At 38.6% G+C, this 22,857-nt stretch overlaps 1 protein-coding gene across 7 annotated transcripts in view; it reads right to left on the bottom strand.

Moving 5' to 3' along the window:
• Nucleotides 1-5,794: 5,794 nt before the first annotated feature.
• GAB1 (GRB2 associated binding protein 1) overlaps nt 5,795-22,857 on the bottom strand; it is a 104,604-nt gene continuing 87,541 nt past the window's right edge. For 2 of the 7 annotated variants that reach the window (XM_030492265.1, XM_030492260.1), the window contains exons 7-11: nt 18,320-18,409; nt 16,003-16,096; nt 15,523-15,646; nt 12,515-12,637; nt 5,795-12,269 (exon numbers count right to left, since the gene is read on the bottom strand). In XM_030492265.1, the coding sequence (XP_030348125.1) occupies nt 12,111-12,269; nt 12,515-12,637; nt 15,523-15,646; nt 16,003-16,096; nt 18,320-18,409 (590 nt within the window). In that variant the 3' untranslated portion in view covers nt 5,795-12,110. Of the gene's footprint in view, nt 12,270-12,514; nt 12,638-13,236; nt 13,313-15,522; nt 15,700-16,002; nt 16,097-18,319; nt 18,410-22,857 lie in introns of those variants that run through there. The other 5 variants (XR_003992276.1, XM_030492263.1, XM_030492266.1 and 2 more) reach the window with 5 other exon arrangements.

Here is a 22,857-nt window from a genome sequence, read left to right on the forward strand (position 1 = left end):
GCCAGTACGCGGGCGCGAGCCGCCGCCTCGGCCCTGAGTGGAGGAGGACGAGGAGGCTGTGACATCACCCCCCCCCCCCCCCGGGAGCGCGCGGCCGGGCAACGGCTCTGCGGCGGGGCGGGGCCGGGCCGTTGGTGCCGCCAACCGCCGCGTCCCACAGGCTGAAAGGGCAGAGCCCGGCCCCGGGTGCGCCGCGGCGGAGCTGCTGCCAGGACGGAGCCCTACAGCCTGCACGAAGGGGTGTTGCTGAGGTGGCGAGGCACGGCTGAAGCCCACCGCAGCGCTGTTAGCAACCCTGGCACCCGCGCGGGCTTGTTTGAGCAGCTCTAGTTTGTAATTAAAACATGTCCAAAGTAACATTAATAAAGCAAAGTAGTTGAAAATTGGTCAGGTTAGCGCGTCAGTTCTTCGTTACAGCTTTTAACTGGTAAAAGCAAGAGCGGGGCTGAAGTTAACTAGTACCACAACACTGCTAGCCCGTCGAGGTCTTGAAGGCTTGTTACCACAATGTACGTGGTAGCGTCATGGTGTGCTCTTCAAAATAAAATGCAAGAATTTCAGTGCTATGAGCCACCTGGTCTAGGGGAAGGTGGCCCTACCCATGGCAGCGGGTTGGAACTAGATGAGCTTTAAGGTCCCTTACAACCCAAACCATTCTATGAACCTGTGAAATAGCAGGTCTCCCTGAAAACTGGAGTGCTGTTTTAGGTCAATCTTATAGACCATCTTTCCAGCAGGAACGAGGGAATTTTGACTAGAACTTGAACATTCACCCCCAAACATAGCCAGAGCTAACCACTCAAGTCACTTTCCCTCAGTTCACCTGGTTGAAAGAGCCAGACAAAATTTGCAGGTGTAGAAGTACGGTTTTATAGACTAGCTGAATAAACCATGGTGCCTGCTCCTGGCTTGAAGCCATCATGGCACATCTGAGCACATCTACAACTGCACTACCTCTGCTCGGGTGGGGAGTGATCCTTACTGATCACCCCCACTTACCCTACCAGCCACCAAGTACCACAGCACGTTAACATTTCTAGGTATGTCTACATTCACAAGTGGTATTAATGTAGATGCACCCAGTGAGTATACTCCACAGGTTTGGGAAGCTCCATCTCCAGCACCCTGATAAACTATTGTAACCATGAAGGCACAGTTAAGATACATCTCCCATGATGCTTATTACAACTCTTCATTCCATTAGTGTTTTTTTTTTAGCACAGGCATCCTTTAAAATTTCTTTGAAATTAAAATTATTAGCTTTGACATTTCCAAAAGATTGTGTCACTTCATTTCTGCCAGAACTACTCAGAAGAGTAACTTCCCAGAAAAATCTCAATTTTCCTAGAATAGGATTTCTCAACTAGTAACAAATTTACTGACATATTTTCCCACTGCTTGTTTCAATCTCTTATCACGCATGAAAACCCAGTCCCTGAGCTTTGTTGAAGGCTCTTCTCTGTATTCAGGGAGACAGCTTTAACTTTTAAAGATATGCAGCAACAAATTATACTAAATTGTACTAATTTAGCCGCCTATACTATTCCAGCATAGTCTTGTGTCCAGTTTTAATCTGCTCTGCCTCAGCTTCTGCCCCCTTCTCCTCTTCTGGAGTTGCTTCAGATGATGCAGTGCTGTGTGTGTGGTGTGGAATGTAGGTGAAGGTGGGAAGCAAGCTACACACACACCCCCATTTTGCACTCTTGTCTCCCCTCACTCAAACAAAACCACACGTGGGAGATCACTGGTGAAGAAAATTGGGGTCAAGTTCCTTGGGAAGGAGTCAGGAATTTTGGAAGAGAGGTGAGGATGATTCAGCACCTTCAACATCATCTTTTATAATCAGACTAAAGTCACCATGTAAGATATGGCTTGGTGGAGAAGGTGAGACAAGTTAGTAAGGGAAAAAGGGAGAAAAGCACCACCTCCATGCAAATCTCACTGATCCTTGGCCACCTTTCCCCCTTGTTCATATGGTGAGCATGATGCTAGATGGTCTGAAATATCCCTTTGGTCAGTTGGGGTCAGCTGTCCCGACTGCGTTCCCTCCCAACTTTTTCATGCACTCCCAGCCTCCTCGCTGGTGGGGTGGTTTGAGAGGCAGCAAAGGTCTTGACTCTGTATAAGCACTGCTCAGCAGTAACAAAAACATCCCTATGTTACCAACGCTTTCCAGCACACACCCAAAACAGCTCCATACCAGCTGCTGTGAAGAAAACTAGCTTTATCCCAGCCACAACCAGCACAATTGCTCACTCGAAGTTGCCATGGACCCTATATCACTGCAAGAGAGCAGCATCACTAGGAGTCAACACCTACATCAGAGTTTTGGACAAGCTATTGCCAAGCGAAGAGAACCACGCTAAGAAACAACAGAAAGTTGCCAAAATCTCCATCATGCTCAGAGGAAAAGGCTCAACTAGAGGCAAAAATAAAGCAAACTGTTATACTTCTAGCAATGACAGGGGCAGGCATAATAATAATAGTAAAAAAAAAAAAATTTGCCAAAAGTGGAGACTAAAGGTTATAAATTTCTGAGTCCTGACAGCAGAGCAGAGGACTATGCAAGGAAAAACCAAACCCCCAAAACTAAGAAATAACAAACCAGCCCCCCAACAAACAAACAAATCCCCAAAACCAAATAAGAAGCCCCAGCCAAAACAGGAATGAGGACTTCCAAGTTAACATGAAGATGCTCATGAACACACAAAACCATAACAGTCCATACAGAGCACGAATGTGGAGACCTTAAATTAAAAGCAACCAGAGGCATAAAGCAGCTCATGACAGGGGTTAACTAATGTGCTGAACAATGACATATGGTCAAATACACAGTAAGGCAAAAAATCCTCAGCCAGTACTAAACTGTAGAGACAACTAATTATTAACATGCTTATGAAGTTAGTAAAGAACAGTTTAATTACAGAGTTTTGTCAAATCTCTCAGGCAACACGTCTTTCAATTTTGTTGCTCACTTGTGTAATCATAACTTCAATTAATATTCTTTAGATGACTTCTTGTTAAACAAGAAATTGGAACACCACAAGTAAGAGCAACTCTAAATGATACTACTAGTTGTGCAGCAATCACACTAATAGGCATTAGTGCACATGTATCAACGCTATAAATCTTCCCAAAGTTTGGGAAATGGAAGGAATGAAGCAGAGTTGTTTGTGGTCACATCATTAGACATATGGCAGTCATTTGGACTCAAGAAGGTAGGAGAGGGGAGAGAGCCTGGTTTGCATGCAGATCTGGTGGTGTGTTGTTGTTTTTTAAAGTTTAGCTTAAAACACATGAGTAAAATACTACAAAAGTGAGATTAGATACTGACAGTTTTTCTGTTAGCCCCTCGCAACACCGACATTGAGCTGGACTACCCCATGCAAAGGGAAACATCATCAGGCCTACTTTAAAGCCATCTCTTTTCTGTCACCATCATTTTTCTTCCAGTCTCAGATTAATGGTAGTGCAGGCAACAGGTGTCATATACACACACAGTCAAATCAGCCATCAAAATCATGCTATGTCTGGTTAAAAAAAAAATAAATGTCTCTGCCCATCAGCAAAGATAGAGCTTCATCATAATTGATAATCATTGATTTTCACTATAAAAAGAAACAAAAGCCCCCCCAAAAAATCAACACATGCAAAAGATACAACACATTAATTTCAGTAGATTTGTTAATGCATGGAAACAATGTTTTAGAGTTTACCACATGTAAGTGTATAAATTTCTATCCATGTGCTCTTGAAATGTTGAGTACTGTGAAGATGTCATTGTTCAGATTACAGTGTAACCATCCTAGCAAAGTTAACATTCCATACAAAACAAACAGCACCTGTAGTGTTTTAACAAACTGTAATGAATATTTGTAAGCCTACCATGTTTTAGGTCTATCTTCAAAAAGCAGTCCACAAAAGTAGTGGCGTGCAAAGACCAAAAATCTTCCAATTTTTGCACAACCACAAACCCGTGAACATTTGGTAACGTCAACACATCTAGATAGCATGTCAGACTCTGCTTGTGCCCAGTTTAAAACAAGCCTTTTGGTCAATAAAATCTACCCATGCAAAAAATGTACCCCATATGGTGTCAACTGCTGATACTTGTTATAGAAAACCTCGAAGAATGGAGATTCTGTAACAAGTGGCACTCTCAGAGAAGAAACCCAGAATAAATAAAATGCTTTTAGGTTTTATTTGCGTGCTGCTGTGACTGAAAGGCTCAACCAAAATGCAGTAATATGTTGTGGTTTTTTTTTTTTTGCTATGAAAAAATGCCATATCTCCCCCCTACTTTTCTGTATCTGTATTCTGTATATCAGAATACATAGGACATACAGGGGCTTCCAATACAGTTTTTGTTGCAAAAAGTGTGTATTCTTGAGTGTTGTAGACTCTGCTTGCTTTGTGCCACACATTTTTCCAAGTCCTTGGTATTAGACATGAATACACATTTTGTAGTAGGGTATATTCACTTGAGTTACTAGTTTGTACACATCATCTGCATTCCTTTCTGCATTAGTGATTTCTCTGAATAACAGAGATTATTTGGTATGTTAAGAAAACTCCTGCTCACTTATAAAAAACAGAGCAGCTATTACAAATTAGTTTTCAAACCTCCTTTAATTAAACAGAATATCTGAGGGGAAAAATGCTAGAAAGACCCAGGAAATCAAAGTAATACTTCACTAAAGAGCTAAATGTCTTAGGGAAAAAATAAGAGCATTCATATCGTTTGATGCAGGGGAAATAAAAACTAAGAGAAGAGAAAAATCTGAGATTGTGTGCCCAGAACCGATAGTTTTAGAGAAGCGCCTGACCAAAAGGGAGTCAGCTAGGCAGTTATTTCAGCAGCCCTGAGCAGAAATCCCCAGCCAACAGAACTCATAGGAAGGGATGCTTTCTGAAGGAAACGGAAAAGGTCTGCACGGTTGTGGTTCACCTGAAGAATGTCAGTCTTATAAATAGAAAATACTAAATAAAGATACACAGTTGCACAGTTGAAATCAAGTTCTCTCTCTCTTTTTTTAAGGGCTAATGGGTTATTTTATGTTTTATCAGAATTTCATCCCAATTTACAGAACTGCAACTGCTTGCTTCATTTAGAGTTTCCATCTTTCTACACAATGCACCTACTAAAAAAGAACCTCAAGAAAGATTTTAGATCAAATGGAAATTTATCGCTGAACTTGTACAAGTTTAGTGCAAGTTGTACAGGTACACCTTGACAAAAAAAGGTTGAAACTGCTAATGAATCCGTGTGCCCAGTCACATCCCACAAGGGGCACTATCACAAAAGGAGGTCCAGAATAAGCTTCCACAAAAACATGTTGAAGACCAGGCCTAACCATAAACCAGCACCTGTTCACCTTCTTGCCAAAGACTTCTGAGAGGACTGTATCCCAGGGCAGCTTGAATGGCTGGCTCACCAGCTAACTTTTAAGCACAGCGTTTTTCCAGAGCTTGTTGGCACCTCTGACACTGGCCACAGAATTTCTGTCCTCACTTCTAAGCTGAGCACTGAAATCAGGGGTAGCTGCACTCCGTGGTGTACAAGGGGAAGTGAGCTCACTGCAAGGCACATCAGAGGCTAAAACCTGGGCCTCGTTGGCTCCTTTTTTTCTTATTTTTAAAAGAAGCTCTCTAAGGGCCAAGTCTATTCCTTGCTCCCTCACATTAACCTGTCAGTGAACAGAGCTAATGGTAAACATGTCTTTGGGATTGTCGCTTCTTTCATTTATGCAGGAAAAAAAATTGTTAAAACACAAAACAGTATTGTTAGAATTTAGATCCTAAACTTATATTTACATACCTGAGTAGAAATGAGATATTTTGAAAAAGTTCTTGGAACTTTTGCTTACTTAAACGGGATACACCAGTGCCTTGAATATTAAAGTCTGCTCCTCGGATCAGATGATGGATTTGCATGCTTGGGGAACTTACAACCCTGTTACACTGAACGCCTTTCAAAAATGCTGCCCCATGCCTGGCCAGAGATTATGGAGCCTAACTCTGAACAACATTTGTTTCAACATTCTGGTCTCAACTATGATTAAGTAAAAAAAAAAATAACTAAATATGCACATTATTATTTATATGTATTATTATGAAATCAAACTCAGCAGAGGGTTGAATCACCATTTTAATGCAACTAACTCTAAATACAGATTGAGGTACTCCAGCAGGCTTGTCTGAGGCGTCTTCAAAGCTTCGAGGCCAGCATCCTTCACCACTAACATATAACGGGGGGTAAGGGGGTGGGGGAATCCTAAACAAACAATTCAATAAGCCTGCACTGCTTACAAGTAATTCCACAGCACAAGTGCAGAGCAACAAGTAGTGATTCCTTCCTTTAAAGTATATTCCCTGAAAAAAGCATAAAAATATGAAATCTTATAAAATTTAAAGTCTGGTAGGAATTCAGGAAAAATAAGGCATAACTGTACTTTTCTCTTATTCTGGCCACCTCATTAAAAACGTAGTAAAGACAACTTTCAGCCGCCCTGTTGTTATTTGCTCACGTTCAGTATCAATGACCAGCTTTCCAGATACCAACATATTTTTTGTAAGTAGGGTTTTAGAATAGAAATCTGTACTTTACCTGTAAGCTTTAAGTATTGTTCCTCGGGCATCTAGTTAGTAGCACTGTTAGATTATACAGGTAGTCACTAGGTAGCTACAGCTAGGTCAAGAACAGCTCAACAATCCTGCAATGTCTACAGCTAAACGTGAATAAAATATTGAGATGCCCTACTGCAAGCCTTTTATTTTTCCAAATCAAAAGCATTTTATTTCATGCTAAAAGTTTTCAGTCTGTTCTGGTTCCACTTTGTACTGCACCTTTTAAGTATCTTCAGAAGACTGGATTTCCACACCCCCTCCCAAAGTGCAATCAAGTTTTGGTACCCTGTGCAAGCCCCACATACACACACTAGCACCTAGCACCATCCAAAGAGAACCTCAAACAGCATTTAATAAACTCATAATAGTAGGATTAGCCTTTCTGAAAATTGATGCGAGACATTTTCTTATTGTTTCATTGCAGATAAGACCTACCAGGACGAGGCTTGGCAACAACGATGGATCCTGTAAGAATCTTCAAAAGTGAATCATGATGATTACTGCAAATGCTGACCTTGTAACTGCAAGAAAATTTTGAGGCTCCATTTCAACTTGGTATTTTCTATTCTAAACTGTATGGGGTTTTTTTCCTATTCTATTTTACCATAGTAAATGAAAACATTTCAAAATTAGTATGTTTTTCTAACATTTACTTTTTGTTCTTCAACACAGAAGTAAACAGCAGTGGCCCATGCCTTGTGGTTTAGAAACTGGAAAATAATTCTACTGGCTTACTAAATTTGGCATTGCAGCAAGGTACTTATTTTGCATTTACCAAAATGTTTAGTGCTTCTGAAGTTGTGTGTTGTGTACACTGCAGATTACACAACTATACACTTCAGCTGATTTATTTCTTACAAAAGTGTTGAAGCAAACAAAGATTGTCCCTTTCAAATAAAACATGGGAATTTTAAAGACCATTTAAAAAGAAAACCATTGGCATCAGAATAGTCTCTCTGTTTATCTAACAAGATGGGAAAAGCCTTTCAACTAGTCGTGCACGCAGTACCTGCTATTCTCCCACTTTTGTTACTGAAAATTAACATCAAGAACCATAAACATACACTAGGAAACTTTCAGTGTCAAAGACATTGTTCATATACATGTCAAGCAGCTTTTCTCTGCTGTCTCTATCTGTACCTCCTGAGCTTGAGACCCACACATGTTCAGACAGAACAAAAAGCCAGTCAAACCCCTCACAACTTGGTATTTGGTTTTTGTGGAACATTGATTACACTAATTGCTGGACAAACAAAAGCAGCTGCAAGTAATAAAGAGGATAGCCTCCAAACTCAAGTTCACTTGTGGATAGTGCTCAACTTAAGAGCTACAAGTATAAAATACGCGAACAGATTAAGGGATGTTATTACTTTCTAAAATTGCACACCGATATTGTATGCCATCACCTTTTCCTTGAATAAATAAATATCCTTTGGCTTTTCACGACATAAAGCTCTATAGTAAAGGAGGGAATGCAAGGTGTGTCCAGGGCTGCTAAGTTTACAAAGTAGTTTTGCAAGACAACTATATCTATAGATTGCTTGCTGCAGTCAGTAAGCCAAAATTTCATTGTGATAAAAATCTTGCTTCGCTCACAGTGCAATGTGAAAGCTATAAGAGCAGCCCATCACTCCCTATTTAGCTACACAGAGCAATGTATTCTAAGTAACTTAATTAAAACAGCAAGACTGTAATTGGTCTGTACGCCCTATGTGTGGCACTATGTCACAACTGCCATATGTGGACGGATTGTTAATTTCTTTTTTACCTCATTACAAATGTCAGTGAAGTAAAAAAGACTAACGATAACATTTTTATCTCTTCATCCTTTCCAGTGGCACTTTACAAACCCTTAGCAGAACAGAACAGCTGTGTTTGCACCTGCACTTCATGAGACTACAGTGTGTGAAAGTGTGGCCATTAGTAGTTACCAGATAACATGTTATTCCAATGAAGTAATGAAGGCATGAAGTAATACCAAACCATCTTTAGAGTCGATCTTAGTGCACAAGGAACTAAGTTTTTCTTTTGATTTTTGTGATCAAGATTTTGTGTATTTGTAAAAGACCTATTACACACACATATCTGCAGTTTAAAATTACTTGTTTATGACACACAGAGCAATGAAAACTATATCCACAAGTGGCAACACACTGTCTTAGCGAAACAAGAAAGAACTTACCTGTTTGAAAAAGGACACTTGACAAACAATGCTCGCAAACCACTCCTGCCCCGGTATCTACTGGAGTTTCTACCAGCACCCATCCCACCATCAACCACAGTGTCCGCACAAAGGAAGTAACTGAAAGTTACACAGGACTATCAGTAAGCTAGCTTGCTTTCTGCCACCTACAATTTCAGGATTCACCTTTCCAATTTCATATTCACATCCTCAAGACTATCCAAAAACTCAGACAGTCTTGTGAGCATGAAGCCCCACTCCATCTTATAGGTGAAAATGAGATCTATCACACAGAGCTAGTATGATGGCCCTGATTCTGAACATACTTTGGACAACATGTAAGTAAAGAAAATTAATTAGTGGAATTAGGGAGAGAAAATTGCTTAGAAATCTAATTAAAGAGAAATTTTAGACTATTGCTTAGAAAGCATTATACTGTCCATCCAGGTCAAAAAAACTCTGGTTGTTTTCCTTAACAAAAGGAAGGAAAAAAAAAAGCCTAGAAATTAGGAATGGATTCTCAATCATAATAACAATTAACATTGTAAATACTGCCAAATTTAAAGTGAAGAAAAAGCAAGTGTAATCTGTAAAGCTAGGACTGATATCAGCAAACTCGAAGCAAAACCACCTTGTATCACTAGTTCAAGGAAGGCCAGCCTAGGAATCCAGTTCTTTTAGGCATTTTTACTTCACTATCAGAGATGCTTACATCATCTGAAAAAAATAGTATAGATAACTAAATGAAAGCATCACTGCTCAATTACAAAAACCCAAAGAGTTTATAAAACAATACATAATTGTGTAGTTTGTAGAAGCTTCAAAGACAGATGGGTCAGGGATAGGTAAAAGATGAGCAGCCCTTCCAAACCTTCTCCCTCAAACTGTCCCATCTATTGAGAGAGTAAAGAAACACGAGTTTGAAATATTCCAAGATAATTCTACTCCATGGGTGCACACATGAGCATGGAAGTCCACAGTATGGATGCTTCTTCTCAATGGCAAGCACCAAAGCATTTATGTAGGATAAACAGCAAAGTGATTATCTAACCACATCTGCTAATGAATTACAGGCATCTCTGCAGTGGAGGGCACTGCTGTCATTGCACTGATAACATGCATAAAGCCAGTGTCCTAAAACAGAACTATCATGACATTAGTTACTACTACTCACCATGCCTATGGGTGCTTCAATGGTAGCATCACTGAAGAAGAGTTCATTATTGGACAGGAAGACCGTCAAAGCAGAGTTGAGCTACAACTCCAGAAGCTTTACGGATTTGAGCTACTGTTGATTGAGCCATCAAGGTCCGCTGGCTCCCATCACTTCTTCTGGCTCCCAGAAGACTGGGAATTCAGATTATTTAGCTGTCCAGTGCAGGGTTTTAAATCAGACTTTCATTAGGAACACAGCTGTACATTTTTTTGAGAGGTACTAAGAGGTAATCTACAATTTTGAAAAGTGTGGTTGGTGTCCAGGCACCTTCATAAACACATTAACATCGGTTTGTGTTTCACAGGACAGAGTTTACACATCAAAACTGAACAACTTGATTTATTTAAAATTCACCTCAAAATGCATTGTGTTTAGTTTCTTTTTTAAAATGAACATTCAAAGCATCAAAATATTACTAATTTAGAAAGAACCTTTGTTAAGAATAAGATAATTTACATACTGTAGATTGTGGCTGTGAGGGGAGAGAAACAACTAGTGGTAGATTAGGCACAGTACTAAAGGCCAACATGCCAGAAAACAACACAGCTCTATGCTCAACTTTTAAATCATCTGGACAAAATAAAACAATTGGGCAGGAAAATAAAACCAACCACTCACTTGAGGGTGTTTGTGTGAAAAACAAAAACAAAAAAACCAAAAAAACCCCGAAAAATAGTGTTAGTAAGTTTTCTATCTAGACCTAACTCATTCACGTATTCGAAGAACTCTGTCTTCTTCCAAATAACAAACAAATGTTTCTAAACCAAGGCAGATTATTATTTGGAACTGGCATAGTAAAATAAAGGATCACAGTATACAGAGCTTAAAATCCTGTACCAGGAAAGAGGAACAAGTGGTTTACAAGGGGATCATTTAAGTATATTATCTAATTTTAAAAACAGAGATATAAAATATCAGTTGCATAGGGATTTAAATATAAGGCCAAGCAGGAGATTAAAGTAAAATAGAGATCATAAGAAGGGCACTATGGTGTCAAAACGTAGTATTTCCATTTGAATTAATGTCTAATTCAAAATCACAGTATTTTGCTAGTACTACAAACAGTGAATGTCAAACTGTCCCATTAATCTTGAACTGAAAACTGACATTAGAACTTCTAAATAGTACAAAACTAAAGCTCATTGTCTAAACCTGATCAGTGTATTAGCACAACAGTGCTTGGTACGTACCTGATTTATATACTCTACCTTCTGGAAATAATATAAAGGTTATTTCTTGTTAATAAGTGTGAGATCACAATATTACTGCATGCCATCAGTGGTTTGCAGGCTTACTTGATATTTAATTATTCAGTCTTTAAAAGTGTAAGATCCCACCCTGCAGAATCTTCACCTATTGAACACAGAACACTGTCATTAATAAAATACAATAGAAGTTCCACCGCTAACAACTAACATATAAGCCAGGATTGTAGGTCTAAACCCAGTACAGTTCATTATTATTAACTCACAGCAATTTTTGTTAGGAAGGTAACCTGCAGACTTCCAATAATCTTGTGTGTATTAAATATAAACAAGTATGTAACTAAAGGTCATCTCTTGGCGTTTCAAGTAGATTATTCAATTGTGAAAGTATGTCCGCAAAATCAATTTTAAGTTGTTAAAATGAAGTTCAAATATTAATTTCTGTATCTACATGTAGCTTAATTAACCTAAAAATGCAAGGAATAGTAGTGTAAGGAAAAAATATAATTCTCCAGATGAATTAGGCATTAAGGTACACTAACTGGGAATACCTGAACCAACATTGTAACTGAAAAAGTGCATAAACATAGTAATACTACAAATGTGTTAACTACAGAACAAAAGGTTTTCCAAAAACTAAGTGATACTATTTTACATGTTATTTACAAGTTGCAATTTTTCCAGAGACCACAGAGCCAATTTACGATCTTAAAATTCCTTTGATATATTCAAAGTGTCCTTTGGCTTCCATCCTATTCGGTCAAGAACCTATTCACACACCAGTGAATCAGGTACCGTACAGTCGAACAACACTGCCACTGTGGTTCTGTAATTCTTCAAAATTCATTCCTTTCTGTTCTTTGAAGAACAAGTAGTATTTTCATTTCACACTTTTCGTAGGTGTTTCAGATTCTGTAGACTGTCTCCCATCAGTCCATGCTTCTCGTGTGCTCTTCAGTGCTAGCGTTTTCTGCTGGTCGACTACAACGTAATCAACTCTTTCATCTGCAACGCTGCTGCCTGAACCACTGCTCTTTTTCTGGTAAAGGCAAGAGAGCAAAAAACATATGTTAAAATAAATGAACAACAAAAAGCAAGTAGATGTCCCACACAGGTGTAGAACAAGCACATGTTTCTCTAAAAGGTCCAACACAGGCTCTCTGATTGACTATTTGACAAACTAGTTAAGACGATCTTGCTGGAGGCTCCCTCCTTCCCAGCAACTACCTATGAAGAAATTTAAACTCTTGACAGCAGAAATGCAAGAGTTGAAGATGTGCTTACCTTACGAGGTGGGGTAGATTTTCCTGAATCTAGGTCCAGATCTAAATACTCTACTTGTTTATCTCCCTTAGGTTTTACCATAGGGCTACTTCCTCCATCAAGACTGTTGCTTCCAAACAAATTCTGAAATTATAATATAAATAACATCAGCTACAAATGTACATGCTAATGGTCCACAGTATCAAATAAGCTTATTATAAACTGCCAAAATATTAAAGGTTAAAGAACTGACTGAGAGGTCTTGCAGTCAGTTAAACCATGCAAATTTCATTGACATTGTATAACAAAGAGATATATTTTAAGCCAAAACTGGGACAGAATTGAAAGCCAAAAGGAGGGGAAAAACCCCCAAACCAACCCCCCAAATTTAAAGTTGCCACCAAACCAATCTGTGCCTTCCACATAATGTCCCTTTGATATAATGAAATAAGAATGGAGTGTGTTTTGTTCTTTTTAAATGAAGTTGTTACATCTCAAATTTCGCATTACTTAATTACAAACTCTTTTATTTCCTTAAACTGCTGTTAAATAGTGGCAAAACGTCGAATGAAGCCTTTACATTTCATTCAAAAGGCATCACGATTAAGCTGAAAATCGGGAAGTATCTGTCAATTGGTAAGGCCAAAAGATTAAAGCTTTGGAATTTTTGTGTAGGGCTGCCTGAACTGAAGTTGCATTATATATACCTAAATTTCAATTAGCCCAGACTTTTACAACCTCACCTCCTCTGTCCTCTCCCAGCCTGATCCCTCCCTCTTAACAGGTGTTATAGGAACAGTACAATAGAAGGACTCTTCTCTAAAAGATAAAGAAAAAAAAGGAAGACAGAGGGCAGCAGTCAGCAAAAAATGAAGAGGAAGGAAGAAGGGAAGACAGAAGGGCAAGGCTGACAGCAACTTGAAAGAAAAAGCAGAATAAAAAAGCAGAATATTGCTGATTTTATTAAATAAAACAGAAGTATGACATGTTCAAACAGGATGCTTCAAAGCTGATGACAGAAAAAGATGCGAAAGTATGGACTCCATTCTAAGATGCAGTTGGAACGAGTAAAAATTTCTAAAGCATCTATGTAATTGGCACATTTTAAAACAAAGGACTTGAGATATCTGGAAATGTTCAGGTTCTCTAGGAAACAAAATATTTTATGGGTTAAAGCTTAATGGGCTGGGATTTTTAATTTGAAGTTATTCATTAGACCTGTATTGTCCAACTCATTTACTAGTAAATGGTAACAAGGACAAACACAAACAACTGAGACAAAGTTCATTTTTGCTGCCCAAATTCTCTAAACAAATTTCTGCATATTTAACATACAAAATCAGGTTCTGTATCGAAGTTTACAGCATAACTAAAAAAAGCTATTACTCTTTAAATAAAAAATAATCTGTTATTTCAAACAAATCAGGCAGGCAGAACATAGGCGTTAGAAAACAGAAACTTTATACGTAAATGAAAAGGAAAGGAAATCTATAGAACCTTAAAGAATGAACGGTGCAAGCAAACAGAAGATATTAATGACAGGTTATCTGAGCTGTGATATTAATTATACCACCTTGGCACTGAAGTTAACCCCCTGAAATGGCATTGTAAGAATCAAGAGAAATCCCCAATTTGAACTGTGATTCTGCTGCAGGGAGAACTGTGGGTACAGGCGATTCTAAACCTTTGGGTCAAACGGGATGTTTCTTGCATCTGTAAAACGGGACGTTACCAGTTACTTACCAATGCCCCTTTGCAAGAGAGGGTCTAAAGTTTTTACATCATCAGCTCCCCACTGCCGAAGCACACTTCACCTGAAAGCATGCCTGCACTGCTGGCAGGTTGGACATCGTACAAAGCACCAGCCAGGATGCTCTGCAAGGTCCTGAGCTTGCACTGAGCCAGAGCTGCCACAGAGGAGTCAGCAGGAGGGGGTTGGTCAGGGAGACCCTAAAAGGCAGTATCCAGAGGCAGCAATGGTGAGCTGTAGAGGAGGGAGACTGGAGGAGACCAGGGAGGGTATCCAGAGCAGCAGGGGATGGGGAAGCAAGCAGCACTGTGAGAGGAGGAGAGTCCAGGGTGTAGTGAAATGGGCTAGCACACGCCATATAAGGCAGCAGCAAACAAACAGAACAAAAGAGGTGCTAGGCAGGCCCTCCCCAAAGAAGGTCTTTCATAATGCTTTAAAGATGAGAAATGCTGCTGTATTCCCTAAAAACAACCCAAGCCTTTAAAATGTGGTGAATGCATTGGACTATACTGAACAAAAAGCTGAACCCAAGTACAGTTTTTCCTCCAGTGCTTTAGGGGTCTTCTGGACCACATTTTAGTTTAGGTCTAGATCTACTGCTACTCTCTCAATTTAAAATACTATTATTGCTTGTTGTTCTCTCTCTCTCTCCTTCCCCCCCAACCAAAAAACGACAGCATGCATCATTAACTTTTCCTAACTATTTCTTCACTTACTGCACTGCAAACTGAATATCTGAAATTCTACTGTCAGAAAATTCTCCCCTAAAGGGGAATACAAATATTAAATACAGAAAAACCCCTTCTATCCTCTTTTCTGAAAGAAGCCTAATAAAAGTACGGATTGCTCAGTTTTTATAGAAAGTAAACAACAAATATAAACCCTTTTTCCCTCTGTTCCTTCCCCATTTCTTAGAAGATGTCCTTTTAATAAAGGCTTTCAAGCATGTCTTAAGAGATCCCGAGACAGTTTATTTCCCTTGATGTCATAATTCTGAACAGGTGGCATAGGACTAGCAATTACGAAGAGGAAGAGGAAAAAAGTCACATATTGAACTGCTTTGTACAATAGATACGTATACTAACCATTCCCTTTATATATTATTGTGCTCTTCTTCAGTGAAATCTTACTAAAACTACAGTTTTTCTACAGACATTTTATTATTATTTTGATCTAGAAGTAGAAAGGGAGTGATGTTGAGTGCAAGGATCTGTGTTTGCATGATTTAAAGGTAAGGACTGCACAGGAAGAGAGTAGTTAAGATGTAGATGTTACATACTGGGTCTTCAGTGGACTGATTTGGATTCATGGATACATAATTCTCTTCACTGTCGTGCGAGTCACTGCTGGAAGTTGTGCTATGAACTGAATCCGGTCTGGGAGACATGGGAAACCTGGAGGAGCTAATTACCAGGAATTATTTTACAAACAATACATCTTGAATACCTTAAACCTCCTGGTAAACAACAAAAATAAGCATATTAGAGCTGAAATTTTCATTCAAGTTTACTAGAGTGTCACATTCTTTGGTTATACACAGCGCCTTATATTTAATATTACAAAATAAAAATTCATATGGACACACTTTGTTTCAATGCATGTGAGCATGTATAGATACACACACATATACACACACACTTCCAAAGGAAACCTCAATTTGTATTACACAGGCCAAAAATATAATAGATGTACACACATTTATTAATATTCTAGTCTACAAAAACAATTACTCTGAATGAGGAAAAGCCAAGAAACTTACTCTCGTGCAAAGCTTCTGGTGATGGGAGATCTAACTGGGGCTTGTAATTCTTCCCATTCAGGCAGAGGTTTTATTTCTAGTGGAGCTGGTTTTGCTACGTAAGAAACAGATAATCTTAAACCACAGAACATTCCTAAACAAAACTTACATTCAATAACTTTTTCAAAGCCTAAATACAAACAAACCAACCACCCCCCCCCCAAAAAAAAAAAAAAAAAATTACTAATTTTAAATAATAAATGCTATTTAGCAAAAGGAGACACTGTTCAGGTCTCAGAAAGCCATGACATATTAACTTACATTTTTAATCTTTCCAGGTACTGAAAAGCAATATCAATTAGAACCACCACCACCACCACCCCAATTTAACAATTTTTCAAGACATACTTGTACATAGTAATTCTGTTTTGAAAAGAGACTCTGAAAATGGCAGGATCATGTTCTATCTTTACTCTGCCATGATGACTTGTTGAACTGACATAGGGTTGATGGACTATTTAAGCAGAGCCAACTCTAGGTACTTTTTTTGGCTCACGGACAATTATTATGCAATCTCTGCCCTCACTGCATGCATGTGCCCTTTCTGATGAGGTTTCACTGCTCAGAGTGTGGGCAAAATCTGCAGCTAAGACTAAGTTTGCAAAAGTAAGAGATTAAGCAACACCAAGATTCAATTCCAAGAGGTGCTTGGCATGCTTCAGTACTTATCAATAGCTGAGCAGAAGAGCAGTGTGTCTGTGCCACTCATGACAGCTCACATTATTCTAGAAAAGGTGCCACTTTTCAATCCCATTTTCAGAACAGAACCACAAATAGAGTATTAGTGAGAAATGCATTATCCCTCCCCTGCAGCTTGTATGTTTCACCCCTCTTAAATGTGGGGGGGGAGGGGGGGGGAGTATAAAATTACTTATGAGGGAAAAAAAATCAAAATAATAAAAAATAATCACACAGTCAAACTGCTGTCACAATTTGAATCTCAACCTCATCCTCCCTAAAACTGTTTTCAGACAATAAAATGCAATGTCAGTATAATAACACGTCTTCCTCTCCTTGCCCCTCCCATCAATTTTCATCAGCAGATTTACTAAGATCAAATGTCAGGCATGTAGTTCATGTGGAGTAAGAGCTGTCAGAAGTGACCACATGAGGAACTGAGAGAAATCAGTTGCTTAATCAATGTGGTTGTCTCACAAGGAAAAAGCAGAACTGTACTCATACTTTCATTATATTCGCTCTTCAAGATTGAGTTTATTAAAAAGTCAGTTATCATATATTGAACATAAGGACTCTTGATTCAAATTTTCTGGGTAAGTATCAGTCCTTACCCCTAACAGTTTTCTCCTTTTCTCTGTTAAGAAGTCACAATTACACACTCAAAGCACATCAAGCCTACTCCAGTAATTCTGCCACTTTAACTCACTTGCTCATAAAAAGCTGTCACCACAGACTCGGAAGAACTACAAATCAGCTATCTCAAGATATAAGGTATCATATGAGACAAGAGTGGCAGAACCGAACTTGACGTAGGCAAGATGATATTAAAGCATGAGTGACACAAAAATGATCAGCTTGGCTCAAGTCCTCTGTAAAGGCTTAAGACTACCTATCAGGTATAAACAGCAGGCAAGGTACTGCTCCAGAAGAAATAGAGTCAGGACTTTGTCCAAAGCCCACTGAGAACAGGAGAAATATTTCATCCAGTTGCAATGGGCTTTAGCAACCAAAGGTTATGACCAGTGACACATCTGTGAGATTTTTACCATTATTTGTAATCTCCTCTACTTCTTGTGACTATATAAGGCACCAACTTAGTCTGATGGGCTTTACTGAAGGTGCTAATTATAATGCTCATTAAGATGCATAAATAAATCTCTCTATTAGTAAATGTTTAGAGGATCAATATTTTCGTTTATTTCAGTGTTTATCCAACAGAAGAGACCCAAGTAAACTGTGTTTTCAGGTTATTGCCTAATAAAAGTTATTGCAAGCATCTTACAGGTAAGTCATATCTACTTGCTTCTACATAAAGAGACAAAAGTAAACCCAAAATATGAACAGCTACAACTTAAAACATCAGAACACCCATGTTTATGTCGAGGAAACGTTTCTGTGTGCTGTTCAAGCCAGAAAGACTTTAATTCCTTATATAGGAAACTTTTTTGCTTGGTAAGGAAAATGCATCCACGATCTTAGATTATAACAGAAGTAAAAAGACTATACAAGAGTTAAAGTTATTCTAGAATAACAGTTTTCTTAATTTTTGTTTTACTTATTTTTATAAAGCTCCATATACATACAGTGCTAAAGTACATACCCTTTCTTCTTGTAGTAAAGTCACCTATGGTTTGTGAATCAGTTCGCTCTAAACCATGTGGTTTAGGTCTTAAAATTTTAGGACTTTGACCTAATTGGTAAAAAGAAGACTCTCTTAATAATATTCTGTTTGTAACTGGAAAATTGAATTTTGTAAATAAACAGCACAACCCCCTGCAGAAACGGTTAATGCCACAAGCATAAGCAAGCTGCTGAAGGAGAGTTTTACGGTCTAGAGCTAGGTCTCACACTAAGGGCTTAAGCACCAAACCAGAAACAAAGAAAACACTGCATGCAAGTAATTTGTCGGAGGCAAGCATAAAAGGTGTACAAAACGGCTAAAAAGTGCTTCTACAAATATTGTAACTGATTATTACTATTATCTAGTTTCAAGTTGCATTACATAAAAAATTCATATTTGAGGAATATCTAGCATGACAGGGGAACAGTCATGTTTCAGATGCAAGTTGAGGTACCCTCAAGGAAATTAAATCCTCTTTAGTCACAATATTAGTTTGGAAATAGTGATACTCTTGGGACATCGTCTATCCACCATGCATTTCCCATTTGAGAAGCCTCAAGAATCTTTTCCTACACTGAATTCATTTTACTTGTTCCCAGAGGACTGCATCTGTCTGTACCAAAACAACCTCTCTGACCCTGCAGACACAGGGGGACTTCTTTTCCAAGCTCCCCCTATATACTGTTGCCACACCACGGCACAACCCAACCTCCACCACAAGCAACCCTGTCATAAAATTATATTCTCTAAACTTCTTTTTAATTGTACATAGTTATATGCAAGTGCTGTAGATGCACTAATCATTCCCCAATATGTTATGCTATCACACATGTTATGCTATCATGTTTTAGCATAACATTTTCCTATGTTGTGCTATCACACAACGAAACACTTCAGATTAATCTGCTAAGAAGGTTACAGTACAAACTAAGAGAACATTACAGTCAATATGATGACTACAGGCAGTAATACAACCCTTCTTCCAATAAGGAAGTTTTTAGCCAACTTGACCAAACTCTGCAAGTGTTTCAGGTCACACTGTCTATTTTAAATAAATAAGATCAATAATGCATAATAACCCTAACCTTTCATGAAAGTCCATCTCAGAAAGTGTTAATATTAGAAAAGGCGAGTGCCTTCAAGTGGTACACCAAGAAGCCATGTGAAAGGTAAATCTTTACAATAAACCAAATGAAGAATTTAAGTCTGATTATGTTAGAAAGTTGCCCTACAGCATAAAATGGTAAACGACTGGTACAGACCCAGATGTGGGCTGGTACTACCAGCACTGAGTGAGAATGCTTTGTAAGAAATAAACTTCATAGACTTGGCAACAAACACCAGAAGTTTGCAAATCTTTACCCCAAGGGTTTTGCATATGAAGTGCTCTATTAATGTTATCGCTGAAGTATTGGGAATGATCAAGTAACAACAAGATAGATAAACAGAAAGGTTTGGTACGGTATCTTAACTTCTACACAGTGCTTCTAAGAGACCATGCAGGTAAGACAAAATGTATTAATTAACTAGTAGTGCTGCGTAGCAACTTACTTAAAAAGAAAATGATTTTCACACAGTTCTTTTCCAATTTCCAAATCAGATGGCTCGAAATGCTGATGACAAGGCCAAGCAGTTGGGCAATGCTGACCAAGGACCCAGACTGTGAAGTGGTACATAAAGCATTTCTATAAAGCATACTGTTGACTGGAACCAAGTCAAAAGCATGACCCAACATGTTGGTATAGTTCATTCTGAGCTGATTTGATATTCTTAAGTACCTTGCCTACAACGCTGCGATAAAAGCTTGTCTATATAAAAAGGCCATGATCTTAAAAAGTGATTGAACAAATGCAGAAATTGAAATTCAAACACCTCTTATAAAAACAATTTGATGCTGAATATCATTACCTAATCATATTTATAAAACTGTGGAACACAGAATTATCTGATGTGAAAGAAATTTGGCCCAATACAACTCAATTTAAAATTCCAATCAATGCATTGACCTGTGAGCACAGATCATAAGTACAGCGAGAACTCTAGCAGAGGTAACAGGGTTAATGAAATTACTTAACCAGTGTGTACTTTATAACCTCTCTGCTCTTATAGCCAAACACAGACTGAAGGGCCTGAAACCCACAATAGAGAAGATAAGCACAAGGAACTCAGGGCTATGACTCATTATTTCTACCTCTATTAATGATGCTACATGGTCTCGTGCAGCTAACCTTCATGAACTATGATTATCCCCCATTTGTAAAATGTGGACATTATATAACTGCCGGCACCATACTTAATTTAGTACTTACAAACCATTCTGAGACTTTCAGAAGAGCTATTTAAGTAAGTGCAGGTCCCTATAATATTTCTCCTTTGCATCAAGCAAGAACATACAAGATGTTCCAGCATAAAATAAACTCACTAAGCTTTCATCTCTTGCTGCTGAAAGACTGTTCAACCTAAATAAATGTGGCAAAACAGCTTGCTGCTACCAACCAGCCAGGATAATGCAATTTCTCTAGTTTAATATGTCACAGAGAATTAAAATGTTTGCATAGGGGTATTTTTTTCCCCTCACTACAAAACAAAAACCAAAAGGCCTAATCTCTGTTGAGGACCTTATACTGTGCAACTGAGAAGACCTGACAACAGGAAAAGGGTAGGGGGGATCACAATCACAAAACTGAGGTTACTTATTTGTGCCTGCAGTACAGAATTCCCCCACCCCATTTTTACCCATTTAAGAAGAAAAAGTAACATGAGCTAGGGCATAGAAAGCCCTTAATAACATCCCTGTCTCCCTTAAAAGATGTATTTTTAATAAATACATCAGAAATTTTAGAAGTACCATTCTTTATCTAAAAATTGACAGTTACATCACTATCTTAAGCCAGATCTGTGAACAGTAATACGCATTTTGTAGAACTTTGTATCTTAAGCACTGTGACTAAAATTCCCAATGCTGCTCCCAAGTAACCTCACTAATTTTCACCAAGAGCATGTCCTCATACCTCTGAGAAGCAACAAGCTGAATATAAGGTGGAAGAGAAAATGCCTCACACCTGAACAGCAAGTCTAGCCTCCAACACCTATTATTCAGAAATAATCACTAAAAGTAAGTGTCATAGGGCTGTTCTTCAAATCAGCTCAGTGAACATGGAAGGACAGTAGGTCTCTATGGAAAGCCTGGCTCCATAAAGCATTCCAATGCCAGCAATACTGTGGAACACATTTCCCGTGGTTTAGGCCCATATGCCGAAATCCACCTCATCTAATGTTTAGGCATTTGCATAAGACAACGCTATTAATTTACCTATTCTGGGAAAGAGAAATCTGGGTTTAAAAAAATATAAAATATATGTTTGTATTTTTTTTTTTTTTTTTTTTTTTTTTTTTTTGTTTTAACTGAAAAGGAAACATACTGTGTTGCAACATCACTGGATGCAAACCTACAAGGGAAAAAAAAAACCCAAATAAGTTATGCCAAGTGAAACCAACCAAACAAGAAGTGAAAATTAGATGTTTTCACGATTCAGTCAAGTTACCACCTGCGAAATGCAAAGTGCTACAGCCAGGAGAGAGAAGCTCAGCTTCTGCACGTTCTGTCAGAGGAATACTGTACAAGGGCACTCTGAGCTGAAAAATCACTAATGAAGTCTATTTTTCTAACAAATGGCTGCTTGTAAAAACTGCCAAGCAGAACAAGCGATTATGGATCTAGCATTAGAGTGCACTCAGATGGCATGAATTCTGCTCCTGGCATTTTGGTGTGTGTCAATGCTGCCTTTGTCCGAGGAGTCATCAGGAGAAGAGTCCATTTCACATGGTTTGGTTTTGTTTCAAATAATGGTTTAAACTGAAAAACCTTTTGGTTTTTCTATCGGCTAATGTATTCTCTCCTTTTGTTTTCCATAAAAGACTTGGAATATAATGATGGGGGGGGGGGGGGGGGGGAGGGAGCTCCACCACAGCAAATTCCTGCATCAGAGTAGGTGGGTCCTAACATTTTTGGGTTTGAGAACATAAGCCACTTGCTGAAGAGCCTCGTTTGTTTTCAGGCTTTGGCCTTGAAGCACTAGTACTAAGCAAGATTTCTGTTCAGAACGCTTCTTTTCTGACTGGCTGCTTGCTGGCAAGGGATTTTATGTCAGGAAATTGCAAACATCCTCAACAAAAGAGACCAATGCTCTATTTAAATAGCAGCTATTTAGGACTTAAAATTTTAAGGTAAATCTACTAACGTGACATGAAATTTAAGACATGTGCGATCTGTTAATGCTGTTTTCTGGCCAACAGGACTAATCCTCATGAGACAAGGAGATCAGACATAGGAATGCTAGAGCAGTGCTTTACTTGGAATGGGAAAGGGAGAGCAAAAAAGCAAAACCAGGCACTCAAGTGTCCTGCATCCACAGAAGTACTTTCAGAGAGACGTAACTAACAGCAGTTTCTTGTTTCCCATTTAAAAAATATGCGTCTTTTGATGCCTTCTCTGTAATTAGAGGAAACTGAAATTA

Source organism: Strigops habroptila, chromosome 7 (genome assembly GCF_004027225.2).
Source record: "Strigops habroptila isolate Jane chromosome 7, bStrHab1.2.pri, whole genome shotgun sequence".
Taxonomy (NCBI): Eukaryota; Metazoa; Chordata; class Aves; order Psittaciformes; family Psittacidae; genus Strigops; species Strigops habroptila.